The sequence below is a fragment of the Grammomys surdaster genome, unplaced genomic scaffold (genome assembly GCF_004785775.1).
Source record: "Grammomys surdaster isolate TR1022 unplaced genomic scaffold, NIH_TR_1.0 751, whole genome shotgun sequence".
Classification (NCBI taxonomy): Eukaryota; Metazoa; Chordata; class Mammalia; order Rodentia; family Muridae; genus Grammomys; species Grammomys surdaster.
In genome coordinates, this window is record NW_021605170.1 from 724,089 (window position 1) to 749,551 (window position 25,463).

At 36.8% G+C, this 25,463-nt stretch overlaps 1 protein-coding gene across 1 annotated transcript in view; it reads right to left on the minus strand.

Moving 5' to 3' along the window:
* Ccdc18 (coiled-coil domain containing 18) overlaps nucleotides 1–25,463 on the minus strand; it is a 99,697-nt gene that overhangs the window by 62,268 nt on the left and 11,966 nt on the right. The window contains exons 6-13 of the mRNA XM_028782388.1: nucleotides 22,384–22,512; nucleotides 18,604–18,700; nucleotides 15,170–15,291; nucleotides 12,194–12,485; nucleotides 10,231–10,355; nucleotides 9,488–9,642; nucleotides 4,298–4,518; nucleotides 1,349–1,459 (exon numbers count right to left, since the gene is read on the minus strand). Of these exons, the coding sequence (XP_028638221.1) occupies nucleotides 1,349–1,459; nucleotides 4,298–4,518; nucleotides 9,488–9,642; nucleotides 10,231–10,355; nucleotides 12,194–12,485; nucleotides 15,170–15,291; nucleotides 18,604–18,700; nucleotides 22,384–22,512 (1,252 nt within the window). The remainder of the gene's footprint in view (nucleotides 1–1,348; nucleotides 1,460–4,297; nucleotides 4,519–9,487; nucleotides 9,643–10,230; nucleotides 10,356–12,193; nucleotides 12,486–15,169; nucleotides 15,292–18,603; nucleotides 18,701–22,383; nucleotides 22,513–25,463) is intronic.

Sequence of the window (25,463 nt, forward strand, 5' to 3'; positions counted from 1 at the left end):
TTTGTTTGTTTGTTTGTTTTATTTATCTCATCTTATTTTATTATTATGAGTATAAATGGGATGGGAGGTGGAGAAGAAATTGAGAAGAGGAGGAAGAGGAACTAAATTCAGATTATATTATATAAAATCTATTTCAATGAAAGAAAAAATTAAAAATAAATCAGTGATTTTAAAGAGGATACAAGCAATTGTATAAAATTAATGACATCAGTCCAAGGCCTGTATAAGGCATATAAACTATACAGCAAAACAGATGGGAAAATAAACAATATGTGCAAAATAAGGAAACATTATAGATTAAAATGAAACACAGAGAGATCTGGATATACAGACAGAAATGCTGGAGATAAAAAGCACAATGGATCAAATAAAAACTACAGTTATCGACTTGGACAAGTAGAAGAGAGATATCAGAGATGAAGGAAAGGTAAGAAGAAAAGCTGAGGAGGAGGAGAGGGAAGAGGGAACAAAGAGAGAAGGGAAAGGGGGAGAGGGAGGAAGAAGGAAGGAAGAAAGGATAGGAGAAGATAAAGCAGCAGCAGCACAGTACAACTTCCAGAAATCTAGTATACTGTTAGGATACCAAGCCTAAGAATCCATTGGGTAGGAGAAGGAGCTAAAGTAAAAACTATACCACTTACAACAATCTATTCCCTGAAGTTGCAGCAGAAAACTTAACAAATTTTTAAAAATAGATGGACACTCAAATACAAGAGCACAAATGGCTGGAGAAGAGACTCTCTACAACATATTCTAGCTAATATTTCAAAAATACAAAGGTAAGACAGGACAGTAAAATGGTTCAGAGGCAAAGACATATGGCACCAAGTCTGATGACTTGAATTTAATCGCTGGAATCCACATTGAAAGAAGAGAAAACTGTCTTCTGAAAACTGTCCTCTGATCTCCACATGCACAGGAAAATACTCAGTGTTAGTCTGGCATGGTGGCATATGCCTTCAATCCCAGTTCTCAGGGAATAGAAACAGGAGGCTCTTGGTTAGTTTAGGGCCAGCTAGGGCTACATAGTGAGAGTGTGTCTTACAACAAACAATGCTGATGTCTAGATACTACACATGCACTCATGGATAAGTGTTCCTCAATACATACAGAAGATATAACAACTGTAAATGTACATACACTGAATGTTAAGGCTACAATTTCAAACACTAAAAGGAAAAAAAGGCTAGATAGGTCCTGACAGAGTAAAAGTGGGTGATTTCAACATTGGACTATTGTCTTTAAATCAGTAATATCAATTAGAAACCAACAAAGTAACTTCAAAGTCAAATTATATCATAAATCAAATAGATACAATAACTTTAAAAAACAAAAGGGTAAATTTTACCAAGAGCTCCTGTTCAAGTTCTGCATTTTTTGCAGCAATAGAAGAATATGCAATAATCTTTTCTTCCAACTGTTTCTCTAGAATTAAAAGTTGAGAACATTTCTTTGTCATCTGAAAACAAAAACAAAACACAGTCTTAAAAGTACTGACACGTCTTAAAATCAAATATCTGCTCCTTATTCCAAACCCTAACTACATTATAACTAATAAAATGGAAATTTTTATAGTAATAGATACTTAGACTATATTGTAAATAATCTCTTAGTTTATATTACTTGAAAACTAGGCTAGTGATACAACTCACCAGGAGACTGCCTTTCTAACATGAGCTAAGCTCTCCATTCCATCCCAAATATAGACAAAAAAAGGACCTAAATTAGAATAATTTAGAAAAAAACTAAATAGTAAAAAAGAAGATAGAGATAGTGCCTCACTTCTATTTATATAATATAAAAGCAATTTGAGTCATAACAAATACACAACATGATCCACCTTTTTAAAGTAGATACAGATTGGATTTACTTAATAAAATGTTAACACCAGTTACTTCTGGTGGTGGAATTACCAGTAGTCTTTATTTCTTTTTTTCACCATATTTAATATGTCAAGAAGACTGATATATTTTTGCTTTTCTATGATATTTTATAATGTTTTAAAAGTTATTATAATCAATACTCCCTTAGTTTCACAAGTTTCACAAGTAGTTGTAATTATAAGTTAACTAAATCTCCTTTCCATAGCTATAATAAGTTCCTATGTAAAAAAGTGTTTTCATTAGAGTTGGTTGTAAGCCTGAAAATATAAAGTCAAAGCTGGAGACTTGGTTCAGCAGTTGAGAATACTTGCTGCTGTTGCAAGAGAACCTGAGTTCAATTACCAAACATCTCAGGCTACTGCCAAGGCTACTAGTTCCTCTCTGTAAACTGATGGGAAAGCCCTATTACTGAAGACAACACCTATATATATATACCTCATTGAACACGGAGAAGTTGAGCTGGTGCCTAACTAGAGCCTCTTGCACCCCTACTGACTGGTGTTCATCAAACTGGAAGGTTCTGCATGCTACTAAAGGAAAGGTAACCATCAACCTAGCTAAAAACCCTCAATCTAAAACAGTGGCCTGTTGGCAAGAAATGCTGGTGTAACAGTGGCACAAATGAAGGAGTAACCAACGCCTCTCTGATTGGATTTAAGGCCCACTCTGTAAGATGGAACCCAAGCCTGACACTGTTGCGGGGTCAAGAACCCAAACAGGACTAGATAGGCCACAGACCTAGGGCAAAAACAACTACTATTGTTAAAGGACAGATCAATAAAATGTGTCCTAATGACATTCTGCAATACCCATAGATCAGTGCCTAATTCATCCATTATCAGAGAATTTTCCTCTTGTAGTAAATATAAACACAAAGATTAGTGTTTTTAGGTACAGAATGGAGGATTTGGTTCTTTTTTTTACTGTTTTTTTTTGGGAGAGGAGTTGTTTTGTTTTGGTTTTTGGTTTTGGTTTATATGTGTTTCTTTTTGGTTTGGGGGAAGTTGCTTGTGTGTGTGTGTGTGTGTGTGTGTGTGTGTGTGTGTGTGTGTTTCTCTTTGTTTGCTTGTTTCTTTTTTTTTATTAAGAGAGAGATAAAGAAATGGAGTAGAGTCTGATAGATTGGAAGGTGGGGAAGATCTAGGAGGAATTGGGGAAAAGGAAAAGTATGATCAGAATATAATGTAAAAAACATTGCCGGGCAGTGGTGGCGCACGCCTTTAATCCCAGCACTTGGGAGGCAGAGGCAGGCGGATTTCTGAGTTCGAGGCTAGCCTGGTCTACAGAGTGAGTTCCAGGACAACCAAGGTTATATACAGAGAAACCCTGTCTCAAAAAAACCAAAAAAAAAAAAAAAAAAATCTACTTAAAAAGATTTATTTTAAGTGGCTTATGAGAAAGTCTCTAATCTATGAATAAAAAACATTCACAATATGAAGAAGAAAGTTTTCTCAGACAAAAACTGTAAGAACTTTATTACTAGTAGATTTGCACTAAAAAACTTTTTAGGCCGGGCAGTGGTGGCGCACGCCTTTAATCCCAGCACTTGGGAGGCAGAGGCAGGTGGATTTCTGAGTTCGAGGCCAGCCTGGTCTACAGAGTGAGTTCCAGGACAGCCAGGACTACACAGAGAGACCCTGTCTCGAAAAACCAAAAAAAAAAAAAAACTTTTTAGAAGTTGTACAGACAGAAGAAACATGCCATGTAGAAATTAATAAGATAAATAATTTTCTAAAAAAGTAAATGATGAGACAATGAAAATATGCATTGTTATCTTTTCAGATTATAACCACAGTATCAGATTCATATGCAATGTTTTGTTTCGGTTTGGTTTGGTTTTACGAGACAGGGTTTCTCTGTGTAGTGCTGGCTGTCCTGGAACTTACTCTGTAGACCAGGCTGGCCTCGAACTCAGAAATCCGCCTGCCTCTGCCTCCCAAGTGCTGGGATTAAAGGCGTGCGCCACCACTGCCCAGCATGTAATGTTCTAAAATAAGAATTCATGATTTATACGGACTGAAGCACAATTGTTAGAATCTCAGAAACCTAGAGTTTCACAGATTTCCTAGGTGACTCTGATGTTAGCAAAAATCTGAAATCTTGTATTATCTCTCCTTTTCTTAAAATCACAATCTAAGACCTAAAAACATGTATTATTACTATTATTACTATATTAACTTGTGTTTTGTTAGTTCCATCAAATTTGAGAACTTTTATGGATGAGGTAATATTTTCCTACTTTCAATATAAATCAAACATACATTTCTAGTATGATTTTAAAAGAATTTATAACTTATATGGTACCATTTTCCAAACCCTTATAAATCTAGATTTCAATAGTAACAAAATCCCATAGCAATACTATGTTTCTATCTCAAAATTTAGCACTTATATCCAGGTCAATCCAAACTTACTTCATTTTCTAGTTTGCTAGCACTTGAAGCTTTCTCTAGCAGTTCCTCTTGAATTAGCTGAAACTGACTAGTTCTGTGTTCCATGTTAACCTTCAAGTCAGAATTCTCAGCTTCTATCTGTGTCAGCTTAGCACGCAGCTCTTCTATTCCAGTAGCAAGTCGCTGCTTCTCTCTTTCATACTGCATGTTCACAGTCTGCTGATCTCCATCCTTTATACTTTCTGAAATTAAACACAAATGAAAAATTGCTCTAAATAAAAGTTCAAGAGTCAAAAGCTGAATTAAATAGTTCAATTTTTTTTTTTTTTTTTGGTTTTTCAAGACAGGGTTTTTCCTGTCCTGGAGCTCACTTTGTAGACCAGGCTGGCCTCGAACTCAGAAATCCGCCTGCCTCTGCCTCCCAAGTGCTGGGATTAAAGGCGTGTGCCACCACCACCCGGCTTGTTGAAAGTTTTGATAAGAAAGTTTAGTTTATAATATATACAATTATAAGATATGCAAATTAGTAGGTATAATATAGCATATAAAAAACTTAAGAACAAAAAAAATATGACAATTAATGCACAAAAGGCCTTCAATAAAGTTCAACATTCTTTCATAATAAAAAAAATCTGAAGAAACTAGGCATAGGAAAAAAAAAAAAAAGCCGGGCAGTGGTGGCCCATGCCTTTAATCCCAGCACTTGGGAGGCAGAGGCAGGCAGATTTCTGAGTTCGAGGCCAGCTTGGTCTACGGAGTTAAGTTCCAGGACAGCCAGGACTACACAGAGAAACCCTGTCTCGAAAAACCAAAAAAAAAAAAAAAAAAGAAAGAAAGAAACTAGGCATAGAAGGACATACATTACTATAATAAAAGCTGTATACAATAAAATTTTTGGCCACTATTACAGTAAATGGGAGAAAATGAAGAACATTTCATCCAAAACCTGGAATGAGACAAGAAGGATCACTGTCCTGTCTCTTGACAGTGCTTGAAGTCTTAGCTAGAGCAATAAGACAAGAAAAGAATGGGGAAGGGGAGATATAGATAGAAAAGAGATAAGTTAAATCATCCCAATTTGCAGACAATATGATCTAATATTTAAAGTACCTAGAAATAACCTAAGGTGATGAAATACCGCTATCATTAAAAATTTAAGAGACAGTAGAAATAAACTGAAGAGAATGTTAGTTGGAAAGATCTATGTTTAAGATTGGCAGAATTAATACTGTGAAAATGACGATAGTACTCAAAGCAAAGTATAGATTCAGTTCAATAAACATCAAAGTCCCAATGATATTTTTTACAGAATTAGAAAACTATTTTAATAATTACATGGAATCAAAATTATCGTGAATAACAACGGCAATGTTTAGCAGGAAGAATACTAGAGTTATCATAATACTTGATCTCAAATAGATTACAGGATAGTGTTAAAAACAACATGGTATTACTGACATGGTATTACTGACATGGTATCCCATGCCTTTACTCCAAGAACTTGGGAAGCACAAGTAGGTGGATCTTTAGTAAGCACAAGGCCAGCATGATCTACATAGGCAGACCTGTCTCAAAAAACAAACAAACAAAAACCCAGGCAACAACAAAAACAGTATATTACTGGCACCAACACAGAGGCAGACTAATGAAACAGAGAACCCATAAAGAAGCCCACATAGGTATCGACACTCAATTTTTGACGAGTGTCAAAAACACACATTAGAAAAGAAGAAAGAATATTTTAAGAAACTGTACAGGGAAAAGTAGATTTCCATGTAGAGAGAAGTTAATTAGCTCCCTATCTTTTATCCTGTATAACAATTCAAGTTGAACCTTAATGTAAAACCTAAAATTCTGAAGTTACCCGAGGAAAATATTGTAAAACACTTCAGGATATAGGTATAGGCAAGGATTGTTTTAAGAACTCTAAATGCAGAGATAATAATGATAAGAATTGATAAGTAAGATTAGTATGAAATTTAAAAGTTTCTGCATGGTAAATCAATTCTTAGAATAAAAAGACAGTGCATTGCACTCTCTGCCAATTATAGGTTAGACACATGAATAATATTTAGAATATTAAATAACAGTAAAAATTCAATAACACTCTAATCAATAAATGGGCTAATGAAGTAGACAGAATGCTTAACAGAAAAAATCCAAATGGCCAATAAAGGTTTGAAAATGGGTTTAGTATATCAAGCCATCAAGGAAATGCATATTAAAACTGCCTAGAGAGTGCACCCCACACTAGTAGGATGGCTAATATCAAGGACAAATGGCAATATGCAGTTATGATGGACATCAAAACACATGGTTTTCTTTAAAGAAAAGTCAGTATGTGTGTGGGCACATGTACATGCCACAGAATGCACGTGGAGCACAGAGGACCCCTTTCTAGAATCACTAGAGGCCTCTCCGCCTGTGTGGCCCAGGTACTGAATACAGGTGGTCATGCTTGATGGCAAGCACCTTCACCCACTGAGCCAACTTGCCAAACCTGGAAGTTTTCAAACCTCTACAATGAACATATGACCCACCTAGACCACTCTATATGCAAGAGATTCTAAGTCAACAAACAGGATACTTGCACATCCGTGTTTATTACTGTACAAAACAGGCATAAAGAATGGAATTATGTTGTTTTCTGGAAGATAGGTACAAATGAAAATCATAATGTTAAATGAAATAAGCCAAACTCAGAAGGACAAGCATCATGCTTTTTCTTCTAATATGTACAACTCAGATTTCAATTATAAATGTTTGTGACTGTGTACAACACACATGTGTAAATCATGAAATCAGAATAAGAGAGGAGAAAGAGAGAGGCATATGATTGGAATACATGAGCTGAGAAAGTGTAAAAGGGACAGGAAGGAACTAGCCAGAGGTACAGGGAGCACGGGGAGGAACAGGGAGAGTGGAGTGATTATTGACAAAGTATTATGACAGAGCCATCTTGGTTACACAGTCAGTTTAAGGTCAACCTCAGTTTTTTGGGATTTTTGGTTTTTTGTTTTTTTTTAAGATTTATTTAATTATTTTATTTATGAATATACTATAGCTGTCTTCAGACACACCAAAAGAGGGCATCCAATTTCATTATGGATGGTTGTGAGCCACCATGTGGTTGCTGGGAATTGAACTCAGGACCTCTGGAAGAGCAGTCAGTGTTCTTAACCGCTGAGCCATCTCTCCAGCCCCCCAGCGTCAGTTTTAAAACTGTATTTTTTTCCTTACTTGCTTGTAAGAAAGGAAGGTAGTACTAGAAAGGTTCCATGCTGACAGAATTAAAACAACACACAAATCAACAATCGCATATATTTGAAAATTTTAATACTACTCTCTTAATAATTGCTATAATAAATATATTGAAACTCATCAGGTATGAAGAAAATGTAAAACTAAAACTATCAACCTAGTATGACTTATATTTTAAAAGATAGAGAAAGGGGCTGGATAGATGGCTCAGCAGGTAAGAGGTCTTAGAGAACACCTCAATCTGATACGCTCTGCTGGCTTCTACAGTCAATTGCACTCACATGTACAAACTTCCACAGAGCTCAGATCTCTGAGTTCAAGCCTAGACTGGTCTGTGTCAGGAATCTCCCTGTCCAATCTAGCAACAGGAGGCCTGTGATTGGACAGGGAAAAGGGGGGCGGAACTAAGGGAGGGGGAGAGCGGGCGCGGGAGCCATAGGCAGATATGATATCAGAAGGTTAGGATAATTGGGATAACTTGTCTAATCTGTGTGGGGGTTCTTGTGATATGAGTATTTCCTGATATATAAATCTACTTGGTTAACTATAAGCATTAAGAGTTTTGATTTTACCGGGTTACTGGGTATTGTGATATCTAACCGGGAGGTTGCCAGTCATTGCATGGGGCTAGGCCTAGAGCAGTGGAGGCTGTAGAGTTGGTGGGCGGCGGCAGTGACCATGTCAACGTCTTGGGAGACGTGGATGGGTTGAAGAGCCTGCTAGGCTAGGTAGCCCGCTGGTGTTGGGCATAGTGCATGCGGGAACTTGGTTGGCAGCAGAGCCAGGAAGCTGTCAGTCCAATTTTTTAATACCTCCCGCTACATTGGTCTACTTAGCAAGTTCCAGACTAGCAAGGCCTACATGAAGCCTTGGGCTGCATAAGTACTACTAAAAATGTAAATAAGAAAATTAGAGGGCTGGAGATGGCCCAGTGGTTAAGAGCACTGTCTGCTCTTCCAGAGATCCTGCGTTCAATTCCCAGCAACCACATGGGGCTCATAGCCGTCTGTAATGGAATCTGGTATCTTCTGTGGTATCTTTAGACAGCTACAATGTACTCATATAAATAAAATGAATTTTTTTTAAAAATTACATAAAATATGTTCCCTGACTACTACTGATTTAAAGATATTTTGAAAATCTCAGAATACTATACAAAACAAGTCAGACTTAGAAACACAAACACATAACTCAAGATTCAATCACTAAAGAAGCAATCAATTTGTTTAAACTATATAAAATGATAATACAACATAAAAACTAGTGGGATGCAAACTATTGCTTAAAGAAAGTTTATCCTTTTAAGTACTTACATCTGAAAAGAACAGCTTTCACTTTTAAGAAAATTTAATAAAGGCCTGAGAATACAGTTCAGTCCCTAGCTCAAACCCCAGCACTGAAAAGCAACAACAAAAAATTAAAACTAAAGAAAACTGAAAAGGACTATAAAGGACCCTGATAGAAATGTTACATGTTTCAGCTATGGTGATAGTAACAACTGCATAAACATATGTAAAAACAAACATGTAAACCAACTGCATGCAAGCAAATATATATATATATATATATACACACTTGGGTTTTTTTCAAGACAGGGTTATACTATGTAGCTCTGACTGTTCTTGGACTACGTACACCAGACTATCAGAGCATTCCAAGATATCCACCTGCTGTGCCTCCAAAGTGCTGGAATTAAAGGTGTGTGCCACCATGCTCAGCAATCCAATTGCATATTTGAAAGAGGTACACCTTATTGGATAAATTTTGTTTCAGCACTACTATTTTTTAAACAATGCAAAGTCTAAGAACGACACAATAATTCTTGTCTTTACAAACCATAGATAGAAGACTAAGTGTTTTTAATATTATCAATTAATAATCTTTCCTTTAAAATACTATCAGCAAAAGCCAACTGTCATGTATTAAAGTAATTCAATGGAATATACTCACCGACTTGACTACCACCTAGTTTTACAGGTTCTGTTTCTAAAGTGTTTACTTTGCCACATTCTTGACTATCATTAACAACATTTTGAGACAACTGGTTCACAGTCAGATTTGCATGAAGCTTTTGAATTTCAGCCTCTTTTATTGCAAGCTTAATTCTAGTGTAAAAGAAAAGAAGCCAGAAGTTATTACTTAAGATTTTTTTGTTTGTTTGTTTTGGTTTTATTTTTTGAGACAGTGTTTCTCTGTAGCCCTTGTCCTGGAACTTGCTCTGTAGACCAGGCTAGCCTTGAACTCAGAGATCTCCTTACCTTGCCTCCCAAGTTCTGGGATTAAAGGTGTATATCACTACACCCTAGCTAAAACATGAAAGTTCTCACAAGCCACTAGTTGAACTATAAACTGCTTCAGTCACTTTAAAAACACAATAAAAGCTAGTAAAATTGAAAATATAAATACTCTACAACCTATAAATTTCACTTCAAAAAATTCATGCCAAAGAAACCTTCACATGTGGGATTAGCAAAGGGTCAAAGGATTTTACAACTGGTAATTTTTTTTTTTTTTTTAAGAATAGATTTGAAACAGCCACACACAAAAAAGAATCAACTTTAACTTGGGCAGCCAGTATTCTTATAAGATTCCCTGGAATTTCTTATATTTTTTAAGTTAATCAACTAATCATCTTAATTTAAAGATCAACAAGACATTATATTTACTGTGACTTTAAAAACTGAAAAATATACCTCAGTTCAGAAATCATCAACTTATTAGCCTCACAGCAGGCAAAGCACTTGTCCTCCTTGTTAGAAACACTATTCATCTGGTGCTTACAAAGAGATGACTTAAAGCCAACTATTTCTCTTTTTAACTGCAAGTGTAAAAACAAACATTCATAAACTTAAAATATGTATGTGATACAACTGTTTTCTTCTTAACACTTGTGTCAAAAAACTATGAATTTCAAGGAAACAATCTGCTATTTATCAATAGAATGTATAAGCATGTTTGAGTTTAAAAAATCAATATGAATACATTTCAAAACATAATAATTAAGACAAATTATTATTGTACAGTGTTTTCAATAACTCATAAAGCAAAGTCATTCTAGATACATTTTATACATAGCAATATTTAAGATATGGATAGAAAGAATACACATAAGTTTCAAAATAATACAGAATTTTAAAAAGTAGTTATGACAAAGAACAAAACACCCGATGACTAAAAACTTCAAACAATGACCATCTCATGCTTTCTAGAAATAAAAAAAATTGCATTTCCAAATTAGACTTAGTACTTTATGAAACAAAGGATCAAACATGTATAGTAGCCACTTTTAGAATCATATGGAAAGTCATTCTTGACACTGAACACAAATAAGGACTGCAATTTAAAATGAATATAGTAAAATGAATATATATCTTTTATATTTTGTTTCAGTCTTAAAAGGGAACAAATAGTATACTAAAATCTCGGCAAGTAACACCTAAGAAAAGCATATAAAACAAAGGCAAGGAGCTTAGAACCTATTCCTGCTAGCTGATCATTAGGCTAGTATTTCCCTGAACCCATATCGTTTCACTAGTCTAATACCATTATCAAATCTGGTGATTTCCAAGTTCCTTTCAGCTTCATATTTCCACGACTGACAATACTTTAAAGCTTGTATAATCTGCCATGCAGTCTACCATCCATTCCTAAGTGAAACAAACCATGACATATGTGTCATTTTCTTATTCTTACCTTATTTCATACCTGTCAATGTCAAATTTCTTCACCTACCTAATCTCACTGACTTACATGAATATTCAAAATTTCACGCTCTCTTAATAAGAATATATAAAACTGTTCAACATTAGCAATCAAAAAATAAATAAAAATTAAACCCTAATGAAACCCCAGTTCACATAACTAAGATGGCTATAGCGACGCACAAATGTCAACAAGGATGCAGAGAAAGAACCAGTGCTAGAAGAAATTTATTTACAAGAAATTTTACTAGTAGGTATCTATCCAAGAGAAATTAGAATATGTCAACAAACAGAGTTCTATGCCAATATTCACAGCAGCATTATTTATATAGACTAAAAGCAGAAATAGCCCAAATGTTCACCAACTGGTGCTTAAATAAGACGCAATACATGCACACAACTAAATACCATTCAAAACTAAAAAGAAATAAAATACTAATGTGTCTCAATGTGAATGACCCTCAAAATATAAAAACAGATACAAGAAAATCCACATGCTGCTATAACTCTATTCATATGAAATGTCCAGAAAAGACAAATCCATAGAAATACAAGCTAATATTAGTTTCCCAGAGTAGTAATTGTAAAGAGGCACAAGGGATGTTTTAGGTATAATAAAAATATGTAAGACTGGATTGTGGTGACTGCTACAAACTTGTAACTTTCTTAAAACTCAGCTCAATAGTATGCTTTAAAGGAATAAATTTCCAACACATAAATAATCCTTCAATAAAACTCTTCAAAAATTCTGTGCAGTTCCTATATAAGCATCTCAGAGAGCAAGAAAAGGTCCGAGAATAGAAAGGTGAGTGTGAGGGAAATAGGTACTAGACGAAAGAACCACTGAGCAAACAAGGACAAGAGCAGAAGCCAGGAAAGCAATCACAGATGACTCGCGCTCTGTCACACGGCAGGTTCCTTTGCCACTGCTACATTTCTTTTCAAACATACTTACTGGCATCTGGGATATCAGTTTTTCTAAACTCCTCAGTTCCACCCTCGAATTATCAATGTCCTGCTGACACAGCTCTAGTCGTTCATTCTGTGTCGCAACACGAACCTTCAATTCTCGATTTTCATTTATTAAAGAAAACTTTTCTCGTAATATTTCATCTTTGTCCTCTAACTCACTCTCTAGCTTCAGAATACATTGTCTAGATTCAGTTAACTGTGACATGACTTCTGAGTTTTTCATTGCCATAATCCTTAATTTTTCTTTTCCACTGTAATGTTCTTCTTTTAACCCCCTATAAAGAAAAAAATATTAAAGTGAAATATGCACACATTTTCAATAATCACCATTATATATTCTCACTTTACACCAAGGACACAACAAAAAAAAATGGAAAAGTAGAGGCCAATTATCTACACAAAAATATCAAAAATCCTCAACAAAATGTCAGTACATGGAACACAAGCCAATACTGAAGATTAGTCACAGTGACCCAAGGGCGTTTATCCTAGGGACACAAGGATGGGAGGACAGGCATAGCTCACATGAATTACCAGCAACCAAAAGATAAAGCCAAAACAACTATTCCAAGTTTGAGCAGAGCCTGAGCTATACAGTGCCTCTAGACTAGCCTGGGCTACAGTGTGAGAAAGAAAGGAGAAAAGGATGGTAACAACTGGTAAATGAGGCATAAGCTCTGAGGTAATCAGGGAACTATTGAGAGCTGTGTCCTGATTATAAGAATGCCTTATTATGGTTAAACATCCTTACAGCTGCAGTTGTATTCTCCCCACTAATGAGAAACTGCGGCGCCAGGGCACTTTCCTAACTATCACACATACATACTAACAAAACACCGTATACTCAAAGGATCTTTACAACATTGTGGTTTTGACAACTGCGCCTCTCATCTTTGTGAACTTTCAAGAGGACTGTGGGAAGATCTTGTTCACAATGATCTGTGAGGGGAAAACAGGTCACTACACCCACATGAACATGCCATCCACTACAAAAATATTTGTAAGTATCCACACAGAGAACTAAAGGCTATTATCCTGCCACCTCAAGACAATCAACTCCAATCTCTTTGGTGTGCATGCTTTGCTTTGCTAAGTAAACTTCTGCTTAAACTGTATGTCTCTAGACTGAATTTCCTCTGAGAATAAATTGCAAAGAAAAATATCTATGCTGAGCATGGTGCTGTACATCTTTAATCTCAGGAGGTAGAATCAGGTAGATCTGAGGTCAATCTGGTCTACAGAGTAGGTTCCAGTACAGCCAGGGCTACACAGGGAAACCTTGTCTCGGAAAAAAAAAAAAAAAAAAAGGCTGAAACAACAAACCAAACTCATAAAAAGATAGGAATAAATAATTAAAACCAGGCAGAAATTACTGGGAATAGAGGCGCTGGCCTTTAATCCCAGAACCTGAGAGGCAGAGGCAGGCACATAGATCTCTGAGTTAAAGTCCATACTCATATATATAGAGAGTTCCAGGACACCCAGGGCTGTTACACAGAGAAATCATCTTGGAAAAAGAAGGTAGGAAATGGAAACAAACAAATAAAAGAATCAATGAGACAAACAGTCAGTACTTTGAAAAGAAAAACAAAGGCTGGGGAGACAACAGAGAAATGAAAAACCTCTGCTGCTCTGACACAGGGACTTGGGTTCCAAGTAGCATTTCATTTTTCAAAGTATACGTTATAATTGATAGCATAAAATCCTAGGAATTACTCTAATAACTTTATCTCATTTACCAAATACTAAATGTATCCACCTTAAGGAAAATGAGCTATAATTATACAATTAGACAAAAAAAATATTGATTATTCTCTCCACCTTAAGTCTGAGATGATAAAAAATGGATTAATATTACTTTCTAAAAATTGACCAAAATTATTAGTTATGAAAAAATTATATTGTATAGAGCACCAGAGTCAGAAGACTCAGTTAACATCTTTAACCTAATTTAACTTAAATTTTAAAAAATTTATTCACCATCATTATTATGTGTGAAGGAGAAAGGAACAGAGAAAGATAGAGCCTGGGGATAGCAGGTGCCACAGCACTTATGTAAAAGTTGACTGACAACTATGTGGAATTGGGTCTCTCCTTCTCCTTTTACAGAGTGCCAGCAATCAAACTCAGAGCAGCAGATTTATGCAGTAAGTGTCTAAGAGACGGCTCAGTGTTCTTCCAGAGGTCCTGAGTTCAATTCTCAGCACCCACAGGGTGGTTCACAACCATCTGTAATGGGGTCTGGTGCCCTCTTCTGGTGTGTCTGAAGAGAGCAATGGTGGTGTATTCGTATGCATAAAATAAATCTTTAAAAAAAAAAAAAAAAAAAAGAGTCTTTATCTGTTAAGACACCTTACCAGTCCCTAATCTACCTTCTTGATTATAGAAAAATAATGGCTACTCTTTGAGCCTGTTTCTTCTTTTATAGAGGAAAAAAAATGCACTGAATGATTTTCTTCCTATTTAAGCATCTTTTTTTTTTGGGGGGGGAGGTGTTTTTTTTTTGTTTTTTTTTTTTGAGACAAGGTTTCTCTGTGTAGCCCTGGCTGTCCTGGAACTCACTCTGTAGACCAGGCTGGCCTCAAACTCAGAAATCCGCCTGCCTCTGCCTCTGCCTCCCCAGTGTTGGGATTAAAGGCGTGCACCACCACTGCCCAGCCTATTTAAGCATCTTTACTAGCTAGCTAACGTAATTATACTCTAAGAACACTTTGTATTGATCTGTATTATTCTATATTTACAAATGTGTTAAAATTAAGATGTCTTTTTTTCTTTGTCTTATTTTATTTTTGAATTAAGATGTCTAATATTAAAATTAGTTTTATACCTAGAAAATTTCAGTCACAAATCTCAGCCTTCTACAGTACTAAAGCGTCCACATTTACAATAAAAAATGTGTTTTTAAATGTTTCCTTTTTTCCCATTTGCACATCAAAAATATTTTTCCATAATAAAGTACCTGAATTTCTCTTTCAAAATTTCAAGTTCACTTTTATACAGATTACACATTTCTTGAAGCCTTTTATTTTCCTTTTCACAGTTACTAAGATTTCTCTCTAACATTTCTTCTTCAACTTGAACCTAAAACAAAAGATTGTTTTAAATGAATATACTACTATAATCATAAGTTTTACATTGTTTCAAGCTAAAACTATGAGTAGTGATTTTGGAAAGAAACAGGAATAGGCTATGTATTCTTTATATTTAAGTCCCTGGTACTGTAGTGAAAAGAAACAATATAACAAAATGAGATGTTTCTACTTACTCAGAAATGCTTAAGGGTCAGTAATAAATTGGCAAGAATGATGTCTCCTGAAGGCAAAATGCTCAGGCTAAACATAAACAAGGCAAGCAATTCAAATAGGGATTGCACAGCCAAGTAATTCAATGCACGTGTTTCAGAAATGTAATTTTTGAAAATTTAAAATACTCCCAATGAAATAGCAATCCAAGTGGCAAACACGGTAGCTAAGTGGGTATGGGTACTTTCTGTTTAACAATGCAAGCCTGACAACCTAACTTTCTTCCCTGGAACCAATATGCATTGGTTTAAATGAGACTAGCTCCCAAAGACTCATATTTGAACAATTGGTCCCTGGTTGATGGAACTGTTTGGGAAGGATGGGAAGTGTGGCCTTACTGAAAGAAGTGTGTCACTGGGAGTGAGTTTGGTGTTTCAAAAGACTGCCATTATCTCCAGTGTGTTCTCTACTTCCTGCTTGTAGATCCAGATGTGCACTCTCAGCTGTTTCTGTCACCATGCCTTTGCTCTGCCATCATAGACTCTTAACCATCTGGAATCATAAGCCCCAAATTAAAAGCTTTCTTCTATAAATTGCCTTTGGTGATGGTGTTTTGTCACAGCGCCTGAAAAGAACTAAGGCATCATATGTGGTAGTTTGAATATGCTTGGCCCAAGGAGTGGCACTATTAGGATGCTTGGCCTTTGTTGGAATAAGTGTGGCCTTGTTGGAGGAAGTGCTTAAAGACCCTCATCCTAGCTCCCTGGAAGCCAGTCTTCTCCTAGTAACCTTCAGATGAAGACATTGAACTCTCAGCTCCTCCTGCACCATGTTTGCCTGGATGCTGCCATGTTTCCGCCATGATGATAATGGACTGAACCTCTGAACCTGTCTTGACCCAATTAAATGTTGTCCTTATAAGAGTTACTTTAGTCATGGTGTTTGTTTGCAGCAGTAAAACCCTAACTAAGACACCATATAAAGGTAGAAAGAGAAAAACAATCCTCTGACTGTCTCATGTACACTGTTAGACAAACACACTAACACACATACTCACACACAAATAATGATAATGATAATAATAATAAGTTATAACAGTGCTCAGGTTGGAGCATGAGTGGAGGACTGAATGAACCTATTCCATTTCCTATGTTATCCTTTGTTATATCAATCCAACTATAGGGTTTTACTTAGCAAAATTAAAAACTACTAACACTAAGTAAATTTCTAAAAATCTATTACATTTTCCTTTTTCTTTGAAGACATTCTTCCAAAAGTATTTTTCCTCTAATATCACATTGCTAAAAGTCCCTTCTAAGATACACATTCCCATGAGAACCTTCACAAAGGTTTTAAAAAATAGTTTTCTGATTACCTCATACATAAATTTGTAATATCTAGAAAGATATTAATACTTTATATGGTTTAATGGTATTTACAGGCCAGCAAGTTGTCTTAGTGAAAAAGGCAATTACAATGTGACTTGATGACCTGATTTTTCTCTGAGGACTCACGTAGTACAAAGGGAAAACCAAGTCTCCTAAGTCGTCCTCTAATCTTCACACTGGCATTATGGACGGAGTACATCCTCGCACACACAGACACACACACAGAGAGAGACAGAGAAAGAGAGAGAGAGATAAAGTGGAGAGAGAATGTAAATGGTATTTACAACTTTACTGCAAAGGAATGGCAAATGCAGTCTTTCTCCTTTAGAACCTAATGACTGACAACCTGTTGAACTCTTCCTCGTTTAGCAGTATTACACTGGACTTAACAGAGTCTAGCCATTCTTATTTTCTTTTGCCAGTTGTTCATCTGTATTATGTTCTTGTCTTTTGAATATTCTCATTTAAAACTTTGGCTTTGACTACTTTCCCTCTCATCTCAATTTTATATGAGAAGTGTTCACCCTACAACTCCAAAGACTCTCACCCAACATGCTATACAAATCCTTTCAGCAACACCTTCAGTAGACCAAAAACATGTAATATAAAATCCTTCAACTTTCCTATGGAAAACATTTTTTTTAAACATTTTCATCTATATGTTCCCATTAAGGGACAAAAATGTCTGTACTTGGTTTAAAAAAAAAAGGCTCTTGGGAAGATGTGGGTGATACATGTACATAGGAAGCTCAGAAAGAAAACGCATACACTCCAGGCATTATGGGACAAAAGGAAATTCAAACCAGTTTAGACTACACAGCGATAGGACTACAAAACAGGCATACTCATTACAATTACAACATCTTGAATAACCTTACTGGTGCCAAGTTCTGTGCACATCAGTAACGCCCAAGATCCCACCAGTAAAGAAACTCCTGCTTTTGCTTTTCTAATTCCAACTTCTACTCACCTACTCCTTCTTTCTCTATATTTTTTCTATTTCTTGTACTTATTCTTCCTTCAATAAAATTTTCTTCTGGTAATAAAAGTATTGGTAAGCATTTTCCTTAACTAATATTTTAGAACCTTTTATACTGTTGGACATAATGTTCCAAGTAGCTATAATCCCAGCTACTTCAGAGGCTGAGGCAGAAGCACTGAGAACAACTTCATGAAGGGTTATCTCAGAACATAAACAGGGCTGGAGAGAATTCAGTGGTTAAGAACAGGTACTGCTATTTTAGAGGACCCAAGTTCAGTTCCCAGCTGCCTATAACTTGAGTACAAGGGGATTTAAACTTTCTTCTAGCCTCCACTGGCACCTACACTCACGTGCATATAGGCCCCCACCTCCCAAATATATATGTAATTTTAAAAACTAAAATGATTTAAAAAAAAAAAAAAAGACAAAATAGAAATCAATTTGAAATGAAGGTTTGGGGGTTTTGTTTGTTTTTGTTTTTTCAAAACAGGGTTTTGTGTGTGTGTGTGTGTGTGTGTGTGTGTGTGTAGCCTTGGCTGTCCTAGAACTAGATTTGTACACCAGGCTGGCTTTAAACTCACAGAGATCTGCCTGCCTATACCTCCTAAGTGCTGGGATTTTGGAATGCACCACCAGATCCAAATTGAAATAAATATTTTATTTTATTATGAATAAAATCTTTAAAATTATTATTCTATAAGTAAAAACATTCTATGTATTATCTTCTTTTAACTATGGACAGTAATACAAGACACTGAATTTGAACAAACACTTCTCTCACCTTTTCCAGTTTCTCAGCCACTTTTTCCTTATACAGCTGGAAGGCCTTACTCAGCTCCTCTGCGTTATACAGTGCTTCATTCCTTTGTCGCTCCGCTCTACCATTTAAAAAGAAATAATGAAAGGAATTCTCTGCATTGAGAAATTAATCTTTAAGCAAATTTATGTACATATGGGCATGCCCATGGGTATGTGTATGGACATATGTGGTATACATGCTTTTATGTATGTGTACACGGCTAGCTATCCATGTGTTTGGACATGCATTTGGAGGCTAAAGATCAACATCAAGTCACTTCATTTTTTTGGAACAGGGTCTCTCACTGAACCAGAGGCTCATCATTTGGGCTAGACGGGCTAGCCAATGAGTTCCAAGATTCCACCTGTCTCCACCTCCCCAGTGCTGAGATTACAAATATGTGTATGCAATAGTGTCTAGTGAGTACCAAGTGAATCATCTTTCCTAGCACAGAAGTAGAATTTTTTTAAAAACCAAAACAGAGTATCAGGCTTTACTGTGAAATGATGGGTTGGTTTTACTAAAATAACTTTCTCACTCTAGCAACATAAATAAAATATGACATAAATACTTATCAACTTTGAAACATACATAAATTCTTATGCATAAGCAATTCTATTCCCTATCTGCAAAGCAGAGTGCAGAAGCATCCTTACACTGAACAATAAATTTTTAAATATTGTCTTATAAAATCAATCTACAGTATAAAATGATAGATATCCAATTCTATGATGCATGCAAAGGTTAATTTTTAAAAGTTACTTAAAAAACAAAATACAAGGCCGGGCGGTGGTGGCGCACGCCTTTAATCCCAGCACTTGGGAGGCAGAGGCAGGCGGATTTCTGAGTTCGAGAGTTCGAGGCTAGCCTGGTCTACAGAGTGAGTTCCAGGACAGCCAGGGCTACTCAGAGAAACCCTGTCTCGAAAAACCAAAAAAAAACAAAAAAAAAAAACAAAATACAAGTTCTTTCCCATCTTGCAAGATGGCAGGCGAAAAAGCTGAGAAGCCCAATACAAAGGAGAAGAAACCTCCAGCCAAAAAGGCTGGAAGCAATTTTACTGCAGTAGATGGCCCAGCCATTTGTGCAGCCAAAAAAGGGTACCTCTAAAGTTAAAAAGCCCAGGAAAGGGAAACCCCATTGCAGCTGGAAGCCTGTCCTGGTTAGAGGAATTGGCAGGCACTCCCGATCTGGTATTTCAGAAAGGCCTTGTACAAAAGGAAATACTCAGCTTCCAAGTCCAAGGTTGAAAAGAAGATAAAAAGTTCCTTGCTACTGTCACAAAAAAAGTTGGTGGTGACAAGAATGGTGGTACCCAGGTGGTGAAGCTTTGAAAAACGCATAGGTATTATCCTACCAAAGGTGTGCCTCGGAAGCTGCTGAGCCACGGCAAAAAGCCCTTCTCACTCATGGGACTGTCCTGACCATCCTCACTAGGGTCACAGGGGCTGGAGAGCGGTCTTCCTCAAGCAGCTGGGCAGTGGCTTGCTACTTGTGACTGGACCTCTTGCCCTCAACCAAGTTCCTCTGTACAGAACGCACAAGAGTTTGTCATTGCCACCTCTACGAAAGATAGTATCAACAAGGTTAAAACCCAGACACCTGGCTGATGCTTACTTCAAAAGAACCAGCTGTGCAAGCCCAGGAGGGCGAGATCTTCAATGTGCAGGAGAAACATGAGATTACAGTGCAGCACAAGGCTGATCAGAACTGTGACCTTGCAGATTTTGCCAGAGATCAAAGCTGTTCCTCAGCTCCAGGGCTACCTGCAACCTCAGTTCTCCCTGACAAACTGGTGCTCCAAACTAACAACCTAACTAAACAGCTTCATTTGTTTAAAACAAACAAAAAAACCCAGTAACTTTCATAAGACAAAGACATCTCTTAGTCTGAAGCCAGCCTGATCAACATAGTAAGTTCTAAGTCATCCAGAGCTCCATAGTGAGACCCTGTCTCAGGGGAAAAAACAAAAAAACGAAAACAAAAACAAAAAAAACTGTAAATTTTACTAATACAAAACTAAACATTAAGAACCTCCTCACTACCACTGTTCCTTTACCTCCTGGCAAGCCTGACTTTCTTCATACTTCTCATACTTAGCTGAGAACACTAAGCTTCATTAATCAGTATCATCCCCATACAAGAACATTTCTAATTTTTTAATATTTAAAATCACACTATCACATCAGGAATATTTGTGACTCTTCTATTACTCAAAATCAATTCTATCATTTATACTCTTAAACCTTTCCCTTCAGGAACTTTACTTTCTAGTTTTCAGCTTCTTTAACTATAAACAAATTCCAAGTGAAAGTATAATATCTAAATCTATATGGTTCTTTTAGTTTGATTTGGTTTTGTGACACAGTGTCCCTCTATGTAGTCCTGGCTGTACTGAAACGCCCTATGTAGGTAGACCAGGCTGGCCTAGAACACAAAGAGATCCTGCTGTCTCTACATCCCAAGTGCTGGAATTAAAGATATAAGCTACTATGCCTGGCCCTGGATAAACATTTTTAGTTGTGATGTTCCACTCTTCAAGCCATTATTTTTTTAAGGCTTTTTCTTCTTGTTTTAATATTTATTTAATTTTACTTTTAAGTTCACATATGTGTCATCATCTATATGTGTCCCCATTTATTTCCCTGAAGGAAGGAAGGAAGGAAGGAAGGAAGGAAGGAAGGAAGGAAGGAAGAAAGGAAGGAAGAGGGAGGGAAAGGGAGGGAGGGAAAGGGAGGGGAGGGAGGGAAGGGCAAAGCAGATGAAAGGAAAGAGTTAAAGCTAGCTCCCACCTCTTATCTAAGTACTACAGAGGAGACTAGCAGCTCTCCTTTTACATCTTTTAGCTGTTATAGTCTAAGTCTGGTTTTCCCATATTATTATCTCTTTTTTTTTTTTTTTTTTGGTTTTTCGAGACAGGGTTTCTCTGTGTAGCCCTGGCTGTCCTGGAACTCACTCTGTAGACCAGGCTAGCCTCGAACTCTCGAACTCAGAAATCCGCCTGCCTCTGCCTCCCAAGTGCTGGGATTAAAGGCGTGCGCCACCACCGCCCGGCTATTATCTCTTTAAATACACAAGTACAAAGATTATCTGAGTGTGAATTTTAGAATATTAAACCACATTATTTTATATAATAATTAAAATTTGTAAGTACTTTACTATATAACATGATCTTACATGTTTCTTTTTCTCATGCATGCCAAGGCAATATCAACTTAATAGATAAAAAGCTCAAGTTTTAAAAATTAAATGGTTTTCCAAGGTAATGAAGACAAAGAGAGGTAAAATCTGACTCCCAAACCAAAACATTTTTCACTATAAAATATTGCCTAACAAATAACAAATGTTTCTGTAAAAACGTTCTTACAACCGGACTTACATGAAAGTCTTATACTTCCATGTTCATAGTATGTAGGAGTATAAGTACATATGACAGCAAAGACTTAACCTACTGAAGCAATGCTAGCTCTTTATTTATCTGTTTGTGGCACTGAGGACTGAACCTAGTTGTGCATGCTAATGATGTTCTGAGGTATATCAGCAGCACTCTGTGAACTACTTCATTTTCAAAGAGGAGCTCCCTAAGTTGTCAAGGCTGAAGGTGAACTCACTCTGGAGCTCAGCTCAGCCCTCCATCTGTGGACTTCCTTCCTCAGACTCCTGAGTATCTGACATGACTTTGTTTATAATTTTTTTTTTTTTTTTTGGTTTTTCGAGACAGGGTCAGTTCTACAAATAAGTAAATCCCACTATCCCACATACCTTTTTCCTTGCTTACTCTGTTCAAGTAAGTCCACCTTCAATTTTATACATTCTTCTTTGGCCTCTTGTAAACTGTGTTCCTTTTCAATCACCATTTTCTGACTCTGCTCTAATTTATCTTCTGCTTCTCTGTAAACAGAGAATAAACTTTTAAGAACTGGTAAAATGATTGCTAGAGAAATATAAGAATAATGTGACATAATTACGTTAAGAATAATTCAATCAGGCCAGGCAGTGGTAGCGCATGCCTTTAATCCCAGCACTTGGGAGGCAGAGGCAGGCGGATCTCTGAGTTTGAGGCCAGCCTGGTCTACAGAGTGAGTTCCAGGACAGCCAGAGTTACACAGAGAAACCCTGTCTCGAAAAACCAAAACCAAAAACAAACAAACAAAAAGAATAAAGACAAGCATATTATGAGAGAGAAAGGCACACTCGTAAGTCATCAACAGCAGACTGTACGGCATAAAGTACCTTCATCAAGTGAGAAACATCTAAAGTAAAAGCTCACATCATACTTCACATTCAGCAACTGAGCATGACGGCACAGTTACATTTACAGCATTGTATTTGTGGAGCAGGGGTAGGAGGATCAGGAATTCACTCTTAGCTATAGTTTCTAAAAATAAACATTTCATACAAACTAGAAGCACTACTATAACCTCAGATGCAAAGCAAATGTAATTGTTATCACTTCTACAAGCAAAGGTATCTTTGTTCTATCCATAAAAAATACAATAATGGAAAAGTAGCAAGAAATACAAAATGAGAAAGAAATGTTTTGTTATTTGCTGAGAATTATCATTTAGTTACCTAGAATATTGAGGACAATCAAAATAAAAAATTATTAGAATAACAGGGGCTGGAAGATGCTTGAGTGATTAAGAGCACTTGCTGCTTTTCCAGGGAACTAAGGTTCAGTTCCCAGCACCCATATGGCAGCTCACAAACATCCTTAACTCCAGGTCCAAGGAATCTGACAGCCTCTTCAGACAGCATGAGTAGCAGGTGTGCACATGGTGCACAGATATACATGCAGACAAAATGCCTGTGCCCGTGAGACAGAGTAAATATGAGTACAAGGAATGGTCCAGGAACACCTTTAACACCCAGGAAGCCCGTAGCTGTAAATCAGACGCAAACCTAGTTTACACAGTCAAATATTCATAACTAATACAACAAACAAAGAAGGGTCAGCAAGACTGCTAAGAGGTAAAGGTGCTTGCTACCAACACTAATGACTTGAGTTCAACCCCTGGAACCCACATAACATTCCACATAACAACACTCCAGCAGGGTGTCCTAACCTTCACATGTGTACCATGGCATGTTCATGTCACCACCCACCCCCAATGAAGAAATAAATGTATTAAAAACATGTCTAAAAAAAATATCCAATTACAAATAACTATTATATGTGATATAAATATCAAGCCAGATACAATGATGTATGCCTTTAGTCAAACCACTTGGGACACTGAGGCATGGTGATGACTCAAGGCTAGCCTGAACAACATAGCAAGGCCTCATCTCTTAAACTCAGGTTAGGTTAACTAGTAAAGGCACACAGGAAAGATCTTTCAAGAAAGGGGAGATAAAATAAAGGATTAGAAAAGAGAAAGGTAGAAAAATGAGACAGGAAGAAATAAATGATGTGGGATGTGGGAAGACAAGATAGAGAATATGGGGAAAGAAAACTACTACCAGAGGCCTTTTGATAAAGCCAATGAAAACCTCCTGTATCCGTATATAGTTATATATATAGTTACAGTTATATAGCTTACATAGTTATAGATGTATAGTTATATCCATATAGTTATATCTATACAACAGTTTAAATGGAGTTATTCCATAATGGGCAGGGGCAGTTATTCTGTAAGAGGGGGGAGGTGTGGCAGTGTCCCAAAAAGATACCACATAATACAAAAAAAAAAAAAAAAAATCCACCTACCATGCCAGCAACAGATTACCTCTTTTTGAGTCCTGACCAATGGACCCAGGGCATTCCAAACTTAGAGGCTATTGTCATTATTCAGTTACACTCCAGAATTTGATGCTGAAGACACTATATTCTTGAGTAATAGAACATGAAGAGATCCAGATAGTACTCAACTGGAAGCTTATCCCTGACTAGCTTTCATGGTGCAAAAAGGTTCTATGCATGCTACTGGAAAAGAAACGTTATCATCAATCTCACCAAGCTGAACTCTTCCAGCTACAATAATGTCCTGTCTCACTAGATATGCCCGCTGATGCAATAGTGGCAGAAATGTTAGGGGAGTAAACAACCACCTTCTCCTTGGATATAAGGTCTGTTCCATGAAATAGAATCTATACCTGGCTCTGTCAACAAGGCTAAGAACCTAGGGGAGAATCTACTACTAGTATTCTGGTAAATGGACAATAATTGCTAAATTGAAAACAATTTCTTTTTTTTTTTTTTAATTTTTATTTATTATATGTAAGTACACTGTAGCTGTCTTCAGACACCCCACAAGAGGACATCAGATCTCATTACAGATGGTTGTTAGCCACCATGTGGTTGCTGGGATTTGAACTCATGACCTCTGGAAGTGCAGTCAGTGCTCTTAACCACTGAGCCATCTCACCAGCCCAAAGTTTTGTTTGTTTGTTATTTTATGTGAGTACACTGTAGCTGTCTTCAGACACCAGAAGAGGGCATCAGATCCCATTATAGATGGTTGTGAGCCACCATGTGGTTGCTGGGAATTGAACTCAGGACCTCTGGAAGAGCAGTCAGTGCTCTTAACCACTGAGCCATCTCTCCAGTCCCTTGAAAACAATTTCTAATGACTTGTTATATGTGTTTGGTTTCAGATCTGGGATAAGGGACGAAGATATGTATTTTATGTATGTGAGTACACTGTAGCTGTCTTCAGACACACCAGAACATTACAGATGGTTGTGAGCCACCAGGTAGTTGCTGGGAATTGAACTCAGAACTTCTACAAAAGCAAGCAGTACTCTTAGGAAGCCACCGTGGAGAAAGCCAGGTAAGGGGAGGGAGAGAGAAAGAGAAGGGAGTGCTCACACACACACACACACACACACACACACACACA